Source organism: Chionomys nivalis, chromosome 4, assembly GCF_950005125.1.
Source record: "Chionomys nivalis chromosome 4, mChiNiv1.1, whole genome shotgun sequence".
Classification (NCBI taxonomy): domain Eukaryota; kingdom Metazoa; phylum Chordata; class Mammalia; order Rodentia; family Cricetidae; genus Chionomys; species Chionomys nivalis.
Window position 1 is genome coordinate 64,996,376 of NC_080089.1, and position 20,513 is coordinate 65,016,888.

At 42.7% G+C, this 20,513-nt stretch overlaps 1 protein-coding gene across 4 annotated transcripts in view; it reads right to left on the bottom strand.

The window, feature by feature from the left end:
• Znf609 (zinc finger protein 609) overlaps window positions 1–20,513 on the bottom strand; it is a 147,452-nt gene that overhangs the window by 36,699 nt on the left and 90,240 nt on the right. For all 4 annotated transcript variants that reach the window (XM_057768590.1, XM_057768589.1, XM_057768588.1 and 1 more), the window contains one exon: window positions 6,708–6,933. In XM_057768590.1, coding sequence (XP_057624573.1) covers window positions 6,708–6,933 — 226 coding nt within the window. The remainder of the gene's footprint in view (window positions 1–6,707; window positions 6,934–20,513) is intronic.

Sequence of the window (20,513 nt, forward strand, 5' to 3'; positions counted from 1 at the left end):
ATCATTTTCTTCTGGTTCATCCATATTTGTTTGTTCAGGTCTTGCTTTTGTAGGGACTTTAGGTTTTACTTGTATTGTGTTGCTCTTTGGGGTGCAACATGTGATCTTACCTTTTCTACCCATCTTTTCCTCTAATAGGCGTGGTTGGGGCTGTCTGAGAGTCTGTTGAATAATCTTCTAGGTGCCTGTGAATCCAAAGCTCAGATGGTTGTTCCTCATGGTACAGTCATTGTCACAGTTCTAGTTAACCCCTTGACTATTCCTGTTCCTGAAGGTAGCTCAGTGCTCCTGTGCTTTGGTCTGCTCTCTTGAGTTTGCTGTCTCAGGCCTACTTTGGCTTAGGCTGCTGGCTTTGATCTGTTTCTGTAAATCCTGGTCTGGATCTCCTCCTGCAGAAGTCCCTGGCTTGGAGTTGGACCTGTTCTGGTGGAGATAGCTGGCTCTGGATCTGGTCCCTGGTTAAATCCTGATCTGCCATGTCCCAGGACTGGGCTTGCTCCTGGCTTCTGCTCCTGGTGGAGCTTGTTTCCTCATTCATTTCCACTTCAGTGGAATTTGTTGCCCAAGGTACAGCTCCTTGCCTCAGGGCAACTTTGGCTTAGGTTACTGACTTTGACCTGTGTCTGTAAATCCTGGTCTGGATTCCCTCCTGCAGAAGTCCTTGGGTTGGAGTTGGACCTGGAAAGGTTTCTGGTTCCAGTCTAGTGCCTGGGAGGTTCCAGGCTAGGGTACGCCCGAACCTGCAGAGGACCTGCTTAATTCCTCAGTGGTCTCAGACTGGCGCTCGGACCCGCAGGGGTTCTAGGTTCCTGCCTATTCCCTTTGATGACCCAAACCAAACCCTGAACCCACAAAGGACATGGCTCAGGCCTACTCTCTCTGAGGTCCCAGACTCGCTCCTGGCCCCACCGAGATCTCTGGTTCCTGCCTTTTCCCTTGGAGGACCCAGGTTCACTTACGCCCAGGCTGACAGAGGTCCTGGCTCTGGCCTAGTTCCTGGGAGGTCTCAGACCCACAGGGGTATTGGCTTAGGTCTGCTCTCATGAAGGTCCCGGATTCACGTCTGGACCCTCAGCAGTCTCTGGCTCTCCTCTATTGTTATATAAAAGTGCCACCCCTTGCAGACTGAAAACCACCTGTGTCTTTTGTATGAATTTTTAACCTCCTAAGTGCTAGTTTAAGTGTGCCAGTATGCCTGGCTAAATAAAAATTTAAAAAATTCTGTTTATCAGTTCCTTTGCACACTGCAGGTTCTTACATGTGAAAACAGGCTCTCATTTTGGACAGAATATCTCAGCAATAAAAAAAAAAAAAAAAAACCTCTAGGGGATGGAGAGATGGCTCAGAGGTTAAGAGCATTGCTTGCTCTTCCAAAGGTCCTGAGTTCAATTCCCAGCAACCACATGGTGGCTCACAACCATCTGTAACAGGGTCTGGTGCCCTCTTCTGACCTGCGGTCATACACACAGACAGAATGTTGTATACATAATAAATAAATATTAAAAAAAAAACTCTAATAGAGAGTAAAATCATTTAGTCTAAATCCCTTTCTTTGTAATATTAGAAACAGAAACTAATTTACCCAAGATCAAAGAGCTAGCTAAAGGAAGCATGTGTTCTAGAACATGATTTCCTATAACTCTGGTTCAGAAATGTTTGTACTGTACTACAATACAAATAGAAATTGCTGGGCGGTGGTGGCGCATGCCTTTAATCCCAGCTCTCGGGAGGCAGAGGCAGGCAGATCTCTGTGAGTTTGAGGCCAGCCTGGTCTACAAGAGCTAGTTCTAGGACGGGCACCAAAAGCTACAGAGAAACCCTGTCTCAAAAAACAAAACAAAACAAAACAAAAAAAAACAAATGGAAATTGAATAAACATCAGCAAGTGAGTATTCTACTTTGGAAGTCAGATTAGGATGATCATGTAGATTTTCACCCCACTGACATGCAGAAGAGTTGTACCCTGGCTTCAGAAACATGGCCGTAGGTCATTATAACTTATTATTAATTTTTAAACAATATTGTGGTAAATGAAGACCAGCATAATTCCAAAGGTGTTGTAAGAGTAATTTCGACATGGGAGGATTAATCTAGTTACATGATTATCAAAGCAGATTTTTTTTTTCCCCTTTGGTTTTTCGAGACAGGGTTTCTCTGTGGTTTTGGAGCCTGTCGTGAAACTAGCTCTTGTAGACCAGGCTGGTCTCGAACTCACAGAGATCCGCCTGCCTCTGCCTCCCAAGTGCTGGGATTAAAGGCGTGCGCCATCACCGCCCGGCAGCAGGTTTTTTTTCTAACAGCAAAATTTTTAAATAAAGTCTACCTCTGAGGTTTCTTCATACTCATCTTTCTGAGAATACAGGATCTTTGAAGATATCTGGAGGTTTTGTCATGACATATAAATTCACATGGTTCGTACTGCTAACTAAAATGGCCACAGTGGGTGGTGGAGATATGGCTCAAAGTTAAGAGTACTTGTTGCCCTTGCAGAGAAAACCAAGATTCAGGACCCAGTACCACATGGAGCTTACCATCCTCACAATAGGGAATCTAAAACCCTCTTCTAACCTCCACATGGCATCATGCGTGTAATCCACATACATACACATAAGTACATAAGTACAACACTTATTTTCACAGAATAGCAGTAGGAAGGTCTAAAATTAGCAAATTGGTTCTTCAGACAGAAATGAACAGAGGATGGATTCTTGGAATACCAGTCTGGGTAAAGAATACCAATCTGGGTAAACTTAATAAATTATTCGAGGCTATTTATTTATAGCTATCAGCTGGAAGGTAAAAATTTAAGAATGTGTGATATGGATTAACATTAAGGCTAGGAACTGACAACCTTTCCTAAGAAAAGCATGCTGTAGTTGTTGGGTGAAATGACGAACCACTGGCTCATACTCGCAACACTTGGTCCCTAGCTGGTATGGCTACTTTGGAAGGCTGTAGAACTTTCAGGAGATGGAGTCTTGCTAGAGCTTTGGCATTTCACACCTTAACCCCATTTCCTGTCATACGGTGAACAACTGCCTCATGCTCCTGCCATCATGGCTTCCAGGCTATGACTGACTGTATCCCTTTTTAAAATACATCCCTCCCACCCCTGATCCCTCTCACCCCTAGGTTGCTTCTTATTATCTGGTCACAGCTATGAGAAAAAGTAACTGATACAAAATCAGGGGTCACAACAATAGTGGTAGAAGCATGAAAGTCTCTAAAATGTCACTCTAATGCTTGTTTCACTATATCAACAATTCTTGTGCAAAGTACACATGGCAATGTGAGCCACAACACCTCTGGTTTAAGATTGCTGTCCAAGAAAGGACAATCCGTAGCACCATCTGGAATTCTTACACAGTGTCAGCCTGGCTGTTGTGAAAGTACTTCAGGTGCAAAGAAAACATTCTAGATAGCCAGGCGCATGCCGACACATGCCCAGTGCCAACACCTGAGAGGCAGAGGCAGGAGGATTATGAGCTCTTGGCAGAGCCAGACACAGTGATGTGTACCCGTAATCTCTGCACTTAAGATGTAGTGCAAGGGTGCTGGAGAGATAGCTCAGAGGTTAAGAGCACTGGCTGCTTTTTCAGAGGTCCTGAGTTCAGTTCCCAGCAACCACATGGAGGCTCACAACCGTCTGTAATGAGATCTGGTGCCCTCTCCTGGCCTGCAAGCAGAACACTATAAAGATGATAGTGTACTGGGCTGGAGAGATGGCTCAGAGGTTAAGAGCACTGACTGTTCTTCCAGAGGTCCTGAGTTCAATTCCCAGCAACCACATGATGGCTCACAACCACCTGTAATGAGATCTGGTGCCCTCTTCTGGTGTGTATATACATAATAAAAAAGTAACAAAATTTAAAAAAAAAAAAAAGATGATAATATACTGAGGCATAGCTCTCTCCTGAAAATTGCTTAGTGGTCAATTCCAGGGGACCCCATGTCCTTTTCTGGCCTCCAAGGGCACTGTATATATGTGGTATACAGACATACATGCAGGCAGAATACCTATATGCCCAAAATAAAATTAAAATTAAAAATAAAAATTAAAAAGATGCTGCTGTCCAAACACATTTGTCATTCTAACAAAATATGTCTGCTCAGATATTTGGCCACAGACATCTTTTTATAGTTTATTTTATTTATTGGTATTTGTTCATTTATTTATTTATGGTTTTTTGAGATAGGGTTTCGCTGTAGTTTTAGAGCCTGTCCTAGAACTAGCTCTTGTAGATCACCATGGCCTCGAACTCACAGAGATCCGCTTGTCTCTGCCTCCCAAGTATATTTTATTTATTTTTCAAAGTTTATTTTATATGCATAGACATTTTGCCTTCATATATGTCTGTACTATGTGTGTACCTAGAGCCCAAGGAGGCCAAAATGAGACATGGGGTTTCCTGGGACTGGAGATACAGAATGTTGTCAGCTGCCATGTGGCTATTGGGAATTAAACTCAGGTTCTCTGAGAGCAACCACTACTCTTAACTACTGAGTCATTTTCTCGGTCATACATATTAAAAATTAAACACCTAATTTGTTATTTCCAGAATGTATACTGTAAATACATATCCAGAGTATATCTTTTTTGCATCATTTTCTATATCTTTTATCTGAAATACATTAGCACTGCATACAGAACTTTCAATAATTCTGAATGACAACAAAAATATTGATAACAGGCTGCTGGAAGAAAGACCAGAACGAAATGCAGACTAACAAGTTAGTTCTGTAATAGCAGAGATAATTAGCTGTGTTCCTATGGGTCTCGAAGTGCAGAGTGAAGACTAGTCTGGATGCCGGGCGGTGGTGGTGCACGCCTTTAATCCCAGCACTCGGGAGGCAGAGGCAGGCGGATCTCTGGGAGTTCGAGGCCAGCCTGGTCTACAAGAGCTAGTTCCGGGACGGGCACCAAAGCTAGAGAAACCCTGTCTCGAAAAACCAAAAAGACTAGTCTGGGTACTGGTTTGGAGACACGACGGGACTACTGACACCTACGTTCTCCAATCACTGATGCTTTGAGGAGAACTTGATTCTTTATTAAAGAATCTACTGCACTCAAAGTGCCACTAAATGTTTCAAAGGATCTGAATTAACTGGTTAAGTATCTTTGCACTTCCATTCCTTTCTGTTTAGGTTTGAGAAATTCCAAAACAGAAGAGTTTCTGTTCTCCAGGGCAAATGGAACATACGAGAAGTGTGCATGGCAGCCTTGGGCAGCAGCAGCAGTTTACAGCAAGGCAGCTGCTTAATGAAAGACTCAAATAAGACTACATGAACAGTTCCCTACTGACTGGACCTATAAAAACTGCACATACTAGCTGGGCGGTGGTGGCGCACACCTTTAATCCCTGCACTTCAGGAGGCAGAGGCAGAGTGAGTTCAAGGCCAACCTGGTCTACAAGAGCTAGTTCCAGGACAGGCTCCAAAGTCCAAAAGCTAGAGAAACCCTGTCTGGGGAGGGGAGGGAGCGGGACTGTACACACTAAGGGAAAGAAACATCAAGTGTGTAGGTGGCTGGGCAGTGAGGCAGTCAGTGGGAGAAAGGAGTTGGCTCTACCTCCAGATATTAAAAAAAAGGGGGGGGGGAGAGAACTTGAAATTCATGGTGCCAACATTAAGTCAATTTAAGAGAGTCAGATGTGGTGATGTGCTTCTGCAATCCAACTATTACAAACCGGAGGCAGGAAAATCAAGAATTCAAAGTCACCATTTGCTACATATCAAGTTTGAGGTCAGCATAGGCCAAAATCAAGATCAGCCGGGTGGTGGTGGCACACACCTTTAATCCCAGCATTTAGGAGGCAGAAGCAGGAGTTAGAGGTCAGTCTGGTTTACAGAGTGAGTTCCACAACAGCCAGGTTTGTTACACAGGGAAACCCTGCCTCAAAAGAAAAAGGGGGAAAAATTGGGGTGGGGGATGCTTTTAGTTCCAGCAGAAGCAGAGGCAGGTGCACTACTATGTGTTCAAGGCCAGGCTGGTCTAGGGAGTTCCAGGTCAGCCAGGGCTACACAATGAGACCCTGTCTTTGGGAAGGTGAGGGAGGGAGGAGAAGGCTGAAGAGATGGCTCAGTGGTTAAGAGCAATGGCTATTCTTCTGAGGGCCCAGTTTCAATTCCCAGCAACCACTTGGCAGTTCAAAACTGTTTATAACTCCCGTTCCAGGGGACCTTACACCTGCACGTATGTGCAGTAAAACACCAACACACATTTTAAAAACAAAACAAACAAGTTTGTTTGTTGCTTTGATATCCTCAACTGCCCCTTTATCACTGTTTTTTTTTCTTAAAGTCTGACGGAAACCTCCACCTGTAATCTAAATCCCCATGTAAAACATAAGGGAAGGCATAGAAAGTAGATAGTTTAAATGACACAGCAAACATTCAATGACTATTTACCAGCTATAAAAGGGAAATAATCTAAATAAAAAGCTGACACTAGAGCTAAGGAAATACACAGGGCTACACCATTTGCCTACTTGCAACTGCCAGAACTACAATAAACACATCATCTCTAGGAATGGTAATGTGTGCTAAAAAGTATGCTACTACTGTCTGCGTGGATACTGCCAAGAGGATGCAGACACTGAATACTCTTATAAGTGTGTTTGGCAATGTTTCCATTTGTTTGGCAATATTTCCAACAGTAAGCCTCTATTGGTTTCCTTGAAGAAACAATTGAGAAGGGATGGACTTACCATCTTCTGTTTCCTGCCACACGATGCCTTCAAGGTTGACACTGGTTCCAGGTTCACAGGGGCCTAAGCATTCAGGCTCTGTGGCTAGAGCCACATCACAAGTGTTGACTCCCACTGATCGGGTACGGACCATAATCTGCTCACAGGGAGATGAGATGTCATTATTGACCACTGGCACTAAAAGATGCAGTGGCAACACCGCTGGGGTGGAGACGGGGGACTCCATCTGTGAGAAAAGAGAAAGTACTAGCTGAGATACAGGAACATTATTACAGGACATACTGTTTTCTAATTTAACCTAGTCCACATCTTTTGTTGCCAGAGTGCAGGAGCTCTAAATACAAAACTTGTTTCTTCCTCTCAAGTTCTAGCTCATGATACCATTATAAATCTGTGGTTTAGATGACAACATCTTAGGCTAGAAGCTATATTTTCATCTCATTTATTTACTTATTTTTGTGTGTTTGAAAAAGGATCCAAGCTGGGTGGTGGTGGTGCACTGGAGGCAGAGGCAGGTGGATCTCTGTGAGTTCAAGGCCAGCCTGGTCTACAAGAGCTAGTTCCAGGACACGCTCCAAAGATTCAGAGAAACCCTGTCTCAAATACTCCCCCCCCCCCCCCCCCCCCCGCCGCCACAAAAAAAAGAAAAGAAAAAGAAAAAGGGTCCAATGTGACTCAGGTTACTTCAAACTCCCTATGTTGCTAGCAAACTCCTGAACTTTCTGCCTCGACCTCACAAATAACAGATGTTACAATGTGTTATCATGTCTGGCTTTATTTCCTTTTATTTCAGAGTCTCACTCTGTAGACCAGGCTGGCTTTGAATTCACACTTATCTTCCTGTCTGCATGTGGCCCCCACTGCCCCTACCACCTCACCTATGTAGCCTCGGTTGGCATGGAACTCTCTATGTAGACCAGGATCACCTCAAACTACAAAGATTTGCTTTGCTTCTACCTCCGAGGCAGGTAGATCCTGAGTTCCAGACTGTACTATACAAACAAAACCAAAAACAAAACAAAATGACAAACAGACTTCTGTTTTCCCAGCTTCTGAGGTAAATATTACTGACACCATTATACTTTCTACTAGCACTGGACAGGACAACCTATCAGGTTAAAATCAATGATACTAGGCTAGGGATAAAGAGAATCCAGACTTAAGGATGCTATGATTCCTAATAATCCTAGAGGGTTTGATATAACTTTAAGAGAAAAAGTACAAGTTAGAGGAGGGCTGGAAGCAATCTGATGGGGATTTCTGAACCTCACAGTAGCAGTGGTTGGTTAACAAGTATAGCATCTTTGACTAGGATACTAGGGTGCTAACATCAAATGTGTCTGTAGGACACAGAGGTGCTGTTATCATGCAGAAGCCAGGCCATACATGTGAAGATACAAGTGATTATGCACACACAAATCAGTTGAACACTAATAAATCTACTTTGTAGAAGAGGGTCAGATCTCCTGGAACTGGAGTTATAGATGGTCATGAAGCACCACGTGGTTGCTGGGAACCAAGCTCAAGACCCTGTAAGAGCAGTGAGTGCTCTTAACTGCCCAGCATCTCTCTAGCCTCTTACTTTATTTAATATTTTACCCTCAGAGATTCATACCAAACCCAGGGTCTTGTGCTTGCTAACCATGAGCTTTACTAAGTAAATCCCAAATCCCTGCCTTACTTTAAGTATATGTATGAGTTTGTTTGTGGGTGCTCTTGGAGGACAGAAGAAGGTATCAGATTCTCCTGGAGCTAGAGGTATAGGTAGTTGTAAGCTACTCAACCTGTTCTGGGAAACTAACTCTAGCCCTCTACAAGAGCAGCAGGCACTCTTTACTGAGTCATCTGTCCAGGCCCTCCTTACTGTTTGAATACTAATACATATCGAGTTGACAAATTACCAATGGTGAGTCTATAATGCCCAAATCCTAACTCAGTATTTTGCACATAAAATGTACTTAATACACAGCCTGTTAGTGGTGGTACATGCCTTTAATCCCAGCACTCAGGAAGCAGAGGAAGGCGGATCTCCAAGTCAGAGACCTATCTAGTTTACAGAGTGAGTTCCAGGACAGCCAGGGTTACTTAGAGAAACCCTGTCTCGAAAAACAAAACAATAAAAAAGTACTTAGCATACACATAAACTGATTTCCTTTGAACATATGCCTAGCAAGTCTAGAAAATTAATTATGGATTTCGTTTCTTTCCCTTATGAAAGACTTTCAGCTGACTTAAATCTGGTGGTAAATCCTAATTAAGAGATGAGACTAACATGAATGTTGAATATGGTCTTTGAATAGAGACCTTCAGAGAGAGCCATGCACAGCTCACAATCCAAGCTGCCAGACAGCTCTGTGATGAATTCTGGTTTGGGGATGTGCACGACCACCACTCTGCTTATAAGACTTGAAAAAAAAATCAGTCTTAAAGCTGTTTAGATACTGCCTCCATTTTTTCTTCTTTCTTTTTTTTTTTTGGGGGGGTGGGGTTCTGATTTCTTGGTTTAGAAAGTTATCAGTACTGCAGATCAATAATTTCAGAGTTCAAAGAATGTTCATAAATTGGTTTTGTTTATTTGTTTGTTTATTTATTTATTTTGGTTTTTCGAGACAGGGTTTCTCAGTAGCTATAGAGCCTGTCCTGGAACTAGCTCTTGTAGACCAGGCTGGCCTTGAACTCACAGAGATCTACCTGCCTCTGCCTCCCAAATGCTGGAATTAAAGGCGTGTGCCACCAATGCTTGAATGTTCATACATTGATTCTTTGACTAATTCTGGTCCCTTGAGAACTGCCAAAAACAGCTATTCATATCTTTCTATTCACACACATACTCCAACATTCTTTTTCATAAAATGAAATGGAAGTGCAAGTTGTATGATGAGTCTTCTGCTCTTCTGCTCTGCTCTCTTGGAAAAGTAACAAATTTGTAATTTCTTTTTATGATTTGGTAGGTCCTTGAAAGACCCTTTAACCTCTCCATACAAACCCGGCATGATGATGTTTGCCTGTAATTAATTTCAGTATTGTAGAGGTGGAGGCAGGCAGATCTCTGTGTAAGTTAGGCCTTCACAAGGAGACCTTATCTCAATTAAACAACAGCAAACTTCTTACATAGGGTCTGAGAAGATGGCTCAGTGGGTATGGTGCAAACATGAGGACCCAAGTTCAGATCCCCAGCACAGGGTTTCTCTATGTAACAGCACTGGCAGTTCTGGAACTCAATCTGTAGATCAGAATGGCCTCAAATCCACAGAGATCAGCCTGCCTGGCTAATAATTATTATTATTAACTTTTTATTTGATTCTTTGGTCGTATGAGATAAAGTCTCCCTACAGTCCAGGATGTCACAGCCTTTGCTGTGTAATCCAGGTTGGCCTTGAATTTATCATAATCCACCTGACATAAATAAGCCACCACACCCAGCTTCCAAAGATTTTTTTCCTTTGGAAAATTCTAGTCTAGTCTTGAAATTTATGTGTGTTTGAGGATGACCTTGAACTCCTGATCCTCCTGCCTCTACTTCTTAGTGTTGAGACTGCAGGGAGGTGCCACCATGCCTTCTTTTACGCAGTACTCCAAGAAGTTGGACTATGGGCATGCTTTGCTACATAATGTGTATTATATACATTATATAGTCTATAAAATAAAACATCAAAGGTACCTGTACTTCATCATGATTACCTGCTTTGTAGACAGTACCAGTGTACACAATTATTCAGTATTACCCAATAATAATAGTAATAATAGTATCTTTCTAGTGTTCTTGTGGCACTATGAACTCTTTCAGACATTCAGTGTTTGGACAGCATTGTAGTTATGAGGAGCAGCGGGCTGTGTCCCGCCACCCGGCTAGCTTTACCAGAAATAATTACACGGAAACTGTATTCTTTTAAACACTGCCTGGCCCATTAGTTATAACCTCTTATTGGCTAGCTCTTACATATTGATCTAACCCATTTCTAATATCTGTATTGCCACTTGAGTGTGGCTTACCGGGACGAGTATAACGGGCATCCATCTCGGAAAGGAGAGTCATGGCAACTGACTGACTTGGCTTCTTTCTCCCAGCATTCTGCTCTGTTTACTCTGCCTACCTAATTTTCTGTCCTATTAAAGGCCAAGGAGTTTCTTTATTAACCAATAGACATATGACCCTCCTCTATCACAGCATCTGCAGTGTTTACAGTGGTTCGGGTTTAACTTTAGGATTTTTTTTTCCTACCCCTTCTCCAATTTTTTTAAAAAAATTACATTTGTTTCTTGTGTGGAGGAAGGCATGTGCTTATGGAGGTCAGAGACCAACTTGCAGGAGTCAATTCTCTCCTTCCATCATCCAGGGTTTAAATCCAGATTGTCAGGCTTGATAGTAACGCCTTTATCCAGTAAGCCATCTTGCAGGCTCCTAAATTTTCTTTCTTTATTTTAGACACGGTCTAATGAAGCCCAAGTTGACCTTAAATGGATTATCATCAGGCCTCCATCTTCCTGGTGGTAGGATTACAAGTCTTACAAACAAGCCTGGCTCAGGTTTGACTTCCCTTCTTGTAAGAAGTTTCTCTTTTCTGTAGGAAGTGCATTCCCACGACCACACTCTACTATAGGAACAAGCCCAGATCTACCCTAACTATATGGAATAGATTCTTTTTTCCTTTGGTACCTTGAGATATAAAGACTAATTAAATCTCTAGCTTTCTGAGGTCATTTGTCTGGCATATAAAGAAATCTCTCCTAGACTAAAGGGAAAGAGCACTGGTTGCTCTTGCAGAGAGCTCAGGTTCACTTCCCAGAAACCACATGGCTACTAACAACTAACTATCTGTAACTCTATTTCCAGGGTATCTGATGACCTCTTCTAGCCTCCTCGGGAACCAGTCACACACATGATGCAAAAATACACACACAGGCAAAACACCTATACACTTAAAACTAATAAAAAAACCTTATGGAAAAAGAAAGCTTGCCTGAGGACGAAGCTGGCCCAAGTAAAGCTCATCATTTCTTAGAATGTACAAAATCTTGGTAGTTTAAACTAACCTGAGCCAGTTTCTATCAATATGAAAAAGTTTGTACCACTAGATCATCTACAAGTTTATAGTATTTATTTAAAATGTGTATTTATTATGTATTAATATTCTGTCTACATGTATGCCTACAGGCCAGAAGAGGGCACCAGACCCCATTACAGATGGTTGTGGGCCACCATGTGGTTGCTGGGAATTGAACTCAGGACCTTTGGAAGAAGCAGGCAATGCTCTTAACTGCTGAGCCATCTCTCCAGCCCCTGTAGTATTTTTTAGTTACTGACTTACGTTAGAATAAAAATGTGGAACAAGACTGGTCTAAAGGCATTTTTGTGGGACACCACCTCTATCCTAGCTGACAAACATCTAGTACTCTATAAGGCCTCTGCCCCAATACCTTGATAAAAATCAAGGCACACCAATCCACCCACCTAATACTCTATAGGGAGGGGTAAAAAGAGGTGGAAAGATGAAGGCACCTAGCATGCCTTGCTTAGAACCAAATTTGATTCCTCACCATTCTTTTTCTGGATCCTTCTCTTAGCCAACATTAAATATCTACAATGATATAAGCACTACAGTATAGTAAATGGTGAATGTAGTATGATTATTCCTCTAGGTCATGGGTGACAAAACAAATATGAAAATGAAGTCCCTACACAGTGGGCATAATCACTTGTATGTACCTAAAACAGAGGCAGACAACATTTTAGCTGCATCATTTTAATTTTTTCTTTTTACTTTTGCAGTACTGGGTATTAAATCCAGGACACTGTACTTTCTAGGCAAGCCCTTCTGCTCCATCTTAAGGGACGAGTTCAACAAAAAGCTCAGGAAAATTCAGTTACTTTGGTTGGATACAATACCAAATACATGGTCTCGGAGGAAGCAACAGTAATTTTGTCAGGAGAATGAGAGAGAACACTGGGAAATTTCCAGCAGGTAAAGAGTCATTGCAAGATGATAATCAGGAAAATGAAATGATGCATTAAGTTTTTCAACTTTTACTATGCTAGGGCTGAAGATGCAGTTCAGTGGTAGCACATGTACATCACCCTGGGTTTGGCCTCCACCACAGAAACTTGGTTTTTTTCTTTTTTATCGTATTGTCAAGATGAATGCAAAGCAAGGATACCATTAGAAGGCCACTATGACACTCCAAAGAAGAAACGACCACCTGAACTGAGGCAGAGGTAGTTTTAGTGAAAAGTAATGAATTAGAGGCAGAATAAATATCCAGTGGTTAACCAAATATCCAGGAGGTAAGATACATCTGGGCTGGTTTTAAGCTTTCTGGTGTCATTATCACAAACAGGGCATACAAGAAGACAACAGCAGCAGTAGCACCAACAACAAATTCGTTACTTGGACATAAACAGTAAGGGGACACACACGTGGAAGCATGCAAGCACACACATGCACGCTGGGTTTTTTGAGGCAAGGTTTCTCTGTGTATCCTTGGCTATCCTGGAATTCACTCTATAGGCCTCAAACTCGAGATTTGCCTGCTTCGACCTCCCAAGTGCTGGGATTAAAGTTCTCTGCCATTACTGACTGGCTATGGATATTAATTACACACAGAGAGAACAAAAAACAAGGAAGAGAATAGTAATATTTGAAGGAATAAATCCAGAAAGGAAAAACCACAAGGAAGTCTGAAACTGACAATAACCATGGTGACAAAAGCAAAGTTTACTGCTTATTATGTGTGTATGCCAAACACTTGCGAAACCATTTTACATACATTTCATTTATTCCTTGAAGCCTATGGGAGTTACTTTTAGCCGCTTCCTTCCATCCTTTCTCCTTTTTTTTTGGGCGAGGGGTGTTTCAAGACAGGTTTCTCTGTAGCTTTGGAGCTCGTCCTGGAACTAGCTTTTGTACATCAGGCTGGCCTTGAACCTGCCTGTGCCTACCAAGTGCTGGGATTAAAGGCGAGCAACATTACTGCCCAGCTGTGCCTTTCTTTTTTTAAAGGCTTGATCTCATGTAGTCCAGAATGACCTCAAATTCATTATGTAATAGCTGAAGACAACCTCTAACTTTTGATCCTTGTGCCTCCACTCCTTAGTGCCACTGTGTCTTGATGGAGGAAGGTCATTGGTTAAAAAATAAAGAAACTGCTTGGCCCTCATAGGTTAGAACATAGGTGGGTGGAATAAACAGAACAGAATGCTGGGAGGAAGAGGAAGTGAGCTCAGATTGGATAGCTCTCCTCTCTGGGGTAGATGCGATGAAGCTCCGACCCAGGATGGACGTAGGCTAGAATCTTCCTGGTAAGCGCACCTTGGGGTGCTACACACATTATTAGAAATGGGCTAGTCCAGGTGCGAGAGTTAGCCGAGAAGAGGCTAGATATAATGGGCCAAGCAGTGTTTAAAAGAATACAGTTTGTGTGTGTTGTTATTTCGGGGCATAAGCTAGCCAGGCGACCAGGAGCTGGGGCGGCAGGAACACAGCCCGCAGCTCCTACAACAGTGTCTGGTTTATATGGTGCTAGATACTGAACCTAGGGCCATGTGCATGCTAGGCAAGCACTCTACCAAATGAGCTACACCTCTAGTTCCTGCATCTGCTTTTAAACATGAATATATGTTTAGGCCACATGGAAGAGAGAAGTGAACTAAGTTGCCTCCAACCTCCACATAAACACTGCAAATGAGTACATCTGTACACACGCACGCGCTCACACACACACACACACACACAAACACACACACACACAACATGAATATGCTGAGGCTAGGTGGATTAAGTAGCTGCTAAAAGTCTGACTCCATTTGGAACTATTGGAAAGTGTTGGTGCAAACTGTGAAGTAGATCTTAATGGGAGGTCTTCACACACTGGGAATTATGCTTTCAAAGTTTCCTGTTTTTCACTTTAGGATCATTTGAGCAGCAACCCTCTTCTCTACTCTCTCCACTAGGACGCACTATCTCACTACAGGTTCAAAATCAACTAGTCTGAATGGTCATGCACATAAACAGCTAAAGCAATGTGCCAAAGCAAACTTTTCCTAAGGTGTATGTTTTCTTTTACTCAGGTATATGTTACATCAAGAGGAAGCTAACTAACACAGTAAGGAGAATTATCAAACAATCAAGGTGGGATTCAAATTCAGACAATTTGGTTCCAGAACCCTTTCAGTAATTAAAAAGCTGGGCAGTGATGGTGCACGCCTTTAATCCCATCACTCAGGAGGCAGAGGCTGGAGGATCTCTGTGAGTTTGAGGCCAGCCTGGTCTACAAGAGTTAGTTCCCGGACAGTCAGAACTGTTATACAGAGAAACCCTGTCGAGCACTCCCCCCCCCCACACACACACACCAAAAAAACCCAAAAAGTCCAAAGGGGGAGAAGGAAATAAAATGCTTGTAATAATCGAGTTATTAATTGACAAGGCCAGATTATGAGCCAAAGGATACCTTAATTTTGAGCATATTCTCTTTTCCATTATACCACACTATTCCACAGAAGCCTAGATATGTCCAGGAATGAAAATGTAAACAGCTTACAATCTAGGATCCTACTTCTTGTCACTGTTAACTTTATGGCCTAACATCTGAAAATGTGGACAATTGGCTGACTGCGGTTCTCCGGCACTTTTTCATTTAGTACCTTAGAAAAAAGATTTTGGCCGGGCAGTGGTGGCGCATGCCTTAATCCCAGCACTTGGTGGAGCTCTGTGAGTTTGAGGCCAGCCTGGTCTACAGAGTTCCAGGACAAGTTTCAAAGCTACAGAGAAACCCTGTCTCGAAAAACAAACAAACAAACAAAAGATTTTGAGTGCAAATTCTATATTCTCCACTATGATTAATCTGGACTTAAGAGACTTCAGCTCAATCAAAACTTTAGTCTATTCAAGAGGGCACCTGCTATTCATTACTTCCCTAGTAAAGCAAATTAATCTTCTTTAAAAAGAAATTGAAGAGGCCAGGCAGTAGTGGGGCATGCATTTAATCCCAGCACGTGGGAGGCAGAGGCACGCAGATCCCTGGGAGTTTGAGGCCAGCCTGGTCTACTGAGCAAGTTTCAGGACAGTCAAGGCTACAATGAGAAACCCTGTCTCAAAAACTCAAAAACAAAACAAAAACAAAAGCAGGTATGGCAGTACATGATTGTTACTCCAGCACTTGAGAGGCAAAAACAGGACCAAGGTTCAAAGTCATTCTCCACTATGTAGTGAGTTTCAGGCCAGACTCAACTGTTACATGACACCTAGTCTCAAAAATTAAGCCAAAACAAAATGGATAAATAAATCACTACCACTGCCACCAACAAACCACCATAATCAGGCATGATGGGAAAGGCCTGTAAGCTCAGCACTTAGAAGGCAGAGAGAGGAGGGTCCTGGGTTCAGAGAAAATGGAGTACACAGTGAGATTCTGTCTGAACATGCCTCCCCGCCCCAATCTCCTGTGAGATGACAGGACAGGTACACAAAGATTTATGATACACAAATCATTCCAATGCTGCTTCATTTATTTATTTGGAGGTCACATATAGCCCAATCTGGCCTGGAACTTGCTATGCAGACAAGGATGACTTTAAAATCCTCATGATTCTCTTGCCTCTACCTTCCAGGAGCTGCACCTTCCGGCAATTATGTGTTTTACTACAAGAAAAAGGAACTAAATTAATAAGAAATGTGAAGGCGGGAAAAGAGTGAGAAGACGGAACATACTTAAAAGGGCCAGGTGAGGTGGCACCGGTCTTTAATCCCAGCACGCGGAAGACAGAAGTAGGACAGCATGATAGCCTAGTCTACATAGAGAGATCCAGACCAGCCAGGGTTACATAATGAAACTCCTGTTTTAAAAAACTTAGAATGCCGGGCAGTGGCGGTATACACCTTTAATCCCAGCACTCACAAGGCAGAGGCAGGCGGATCTCTATGAGGCCAGCATGGTCTACAAGTGCTAGTTCCAGGATAGGTAGGGCTGTTACACAGAGAAACCCTGTCTCAAAAAAACAAAACACCCTCAGGGTGTATGTATGCATAAAATGCTGATAAGAGGTTGGAAACTCTAATATCTATTGCATGCCTGCTGGGTGACTGGCTCATAACAGTTGGGTGGCAGGACAGTATCTCAGTGGCCTTTTGATCTATTTGCTGAGACACGGTCTCCCTATATTACCCCGGTTGTCCTGGAACTAACTTACCAAGTAGACCAGGTTGGCCCCGAACTCACAGAGATCTGCATGCCTCTGCCTCCCAAGTGTTGAGATTCAAGGCATGAGCCACAGTGGTCTCCAAAAGGAAATACACACCACACCACACCACACCACACACACACACACACACACACACACACACATAACTTATAACCCAAGGACAACCTACCTAAGTCTGATTCTAGTTGTCTTGAACCAATGGGCATGTTTCACAAATATGCAAATATCCAAAATCTTTATTGAGAAATAAACAGCAATTCTAAACTCCTCTGTGGCAAGCAGAATTCTGCCAGGAACAGTGCCAGAAAAAGCTGTGTTTCTAGCACATCTGAGAAAACGTGGCTGCTGTTTATCGAATTAAAATACAAAGCAGCTCATTCCAGTGTCACTAGGAACTGTCAGAAAGGGATTATGGTTCCCACCCCAAGCATGCAGGTCAGCTACACAATACCCATCTTCCAGTACTGAGGAGGAGAAAGATTAGGCCTGCTTCCAAATAGCAGGCCTGCCTGCTTGTTACCGTGGTAACCTCCTTTCCCTGAGCTGCTCTCATTTGTCTCTTTCTGCCTGACCTTCATGTTGCTCTGACAGTATCTGAGGAGGAAAAGGTGCCTGCCTGCCTGCCAGCTAAGCACTCAAACTGAGGGCACTGAGCAAGAACAAGAGACACTCAAAGTCCCTCTCATTCTAGACTTAAACTGTGACCTTGGAGTGATTAGAGTTCTGAAAGAGATTTCTGGTGGCTCTTGTCATTCCATCTTTCCTCCCTGCTCTCAGGGACACCTCCTTCTCTGACACATCCTTTTAGTGTGAAGAATCTGAGTCAGAGTCAAGTGGGAGGGTGACAAGCCACAGAGGAGAGAAAAATCAAAGCATGATCAGCTGAAGACTAGAGATAATACACTATTAACTTAGAGCTGCCTGAGATCCAGCAGCATTTTAGGTAGGTGCCTCCTCTCTTCATTGCTCGTGCTTGTGTATTGTCAGGAGAGATAAGAGGAGCCCAAACCTCAGCGCTTCTTACTGTTTTTCTTTTCTTTTTTTTTTAAAAAATATTTATTTATTTATTATGTATACAATATTCTGTCTGTGTGTATCAGAAGAGGGCACCAGAACTCATTACAGATGGTTGTGAGCCACCATGTGGTTGGTGGGAATTGAACTCAGGACCTTTGGAAGAGCAGGCAACGCTCTTAACCACTGAGCCAACTCTCTAGCCCCCCTTACTGTTTTTCAAGACCTGGAAATAAAGTGTTTGATCACTGATGAAACAATTATTGAGTTCTTTCTCTGGAAAGCTTTTATATTATGCACTAGAAGACACCAGTAAATACATAGAAATTAGAAACTACCAGAGCTAGTTTCTCGCGACTGTGATTCCAGGACTCAAGATGCTGATGCAGAAGAACTTTGAGTTCCAAGTCAGCTGGGATGATATATATTAAATTACCCAATGTTCAGAGAAAGAAAGGAGAGACAGAGAGAGTGAAGGAGCGAGAGAGCGAGCGAGAGAGAGCGCACTAGTGCATACCTCTGAGGAACCTATGGGCGCCATGTAAGACAGCCAGGGATAGTATTTCTGAAGAGGCAGGATTTAAACTGAGATGCAAGATAAGAAAGTGCCAGTCACATGAAGAACCAAAGGGTAGACAATAGGCAGAGAGAACAGCATATACAAACCTCTAAGACAGGAAAGAACTTAGCATGTATGTCCATATTTCACTTGATATTTGACATACCCAGGGGAAAATGTGTCTGCTGACTCTCAGAAGGCATGGAGAATGAGTAACATTAAAATAATTAGCCATAATGGACATGGAGGCTTGCCTCTGTAATTTTAGTGCTTGGGAGACTAAGGAAGGAGGACTACAAACTCTAAGCTAGTTTGAGAAACAGAGAACCATTCTTTGAGTAGTTATCAGACTTCTCTCTACACATGCACCCACACACACATTTACAAACAAATGTGATAAAACAAACCAACAATGCAGCTAATCAAAGTTATTCACTGAATCCAAGTGACTGTTATTATTTTTAAGCTATAAAAATGCTGTGATGGGGCTGGGAGATGGCTCAGCGGTTAAGAGCACTGGCTGTTCTTCCAGAGGTCCTGAGTTCAATTCCCAGTAACCACATGGTGGCTCACAACTATCTCAATGAGATCTGGTACCCTTTTCCTCTTCTGACCTGCAGGCATACATGCAGACAGAACACCGTATACATAATAAATAAATAAATCTCAAAAAAAGATACGAGCACCCAAATAAAATAAAGAAAATAAAGGATGCAAGCCCTTGAATTTACATTTAAAAAAAAATGCTGTGATGTCTTTATAGATGGTTTGTTTATCCAAGTTCTTAGGAAAATTTGAGCTACTACAATACTAGTGTGGTGGTTTGAAATAAAATGGCCCCTAAAGAGAGCGGCACTATTAGGGTGTGTGACAATGGTCTGTATTCTGTCAATTTTATTTTAAATAAATGCTGATTGGCCAGTAGCCAGGCAGGAAGTATAGGCAGGACAACCAGGCAGGAAGTAGAGGTGGGGTGACCAGAACAGAAGAATTCTGGGAAGAAGAAAGTTTGGTCCGCAGTCCTGTCCCAGCCACAGAAGAAGCAAGATGTGACTGCCCAGCCGAATGAGTTACTGAGCCACATGGCTAACACAGATAAAAATAACGGTCTAATATAAGCTGTAAGAGTTAATAAGAAGCCTGAGCTAATGGGCCAATCAGTTTACAACTAGTGTAGACCTCTGTGTGATTTGGGACTAAACGGCTGTGGGACCTGGTGGGGCAGAAAACCTCGGAAAACAGACATACTCTTCCTAAGACTAAGAGTATCCAAAACATAGATGCATACACATGGAGACTGGTTTGTCTAAACTGGCCCCTCCTCTCATATGAATGACCTATATCACTTCATAGATAATATTTAAACAGGTAAGGCCCTAAAACTTGAATATTGAGCAGAGTCAGGGTCCCTGCAAAGTCAGACCAATGAAAGTCTAGAATTCTTTTTTTTTTTTTTTTTTTTTCGAGACAGGGTTTCTCTGTGGTTTTGGAGCCTGTCCTGGAACTAGCTCTTGTAGACCAGGCTAGTCTCGAACTCACAGAGATCCGCCTGCCTCTGTCTCCCAAGTGCTGGGATTAAAGGTGTGCGCCACCACCGCCCGGCTGAAAGTCTAGAATTCTTTGGACACAAGTAGATTGATCCTTTCTCCAAACTTCCTTTTCTGAGGCAGGGTTATGCTAGACAACCCTGGCTGGCCTGACATTCTCAGCAATCCCCCTATTACAGTCTTCTGACTGTTAAGATTATAGCATAAACTATTATGCCTGTACGGAGTGTATTTTTTGTTTGTTTTTTGAGCAATGGTTTCTCTGTATAGCCCTGTCTGTCCTAGAACTCACTCTGTAGACCAGGATGGCTTCTTAGATATCTGTCTGCCTGTGCCTGCTGGGCAGTGCTGGAATTAAAGGTATAAACCACCACCTCCAGTTCAGTTTGGCATTTTGAAACAGCAAGTAGTTGGCAGCTAGGAAGGATTTAAGTTTGTAAGTTAAATGGGGCCATATGCAGTATTTTCTTTCCCTTTCCAACGTCTCCTGA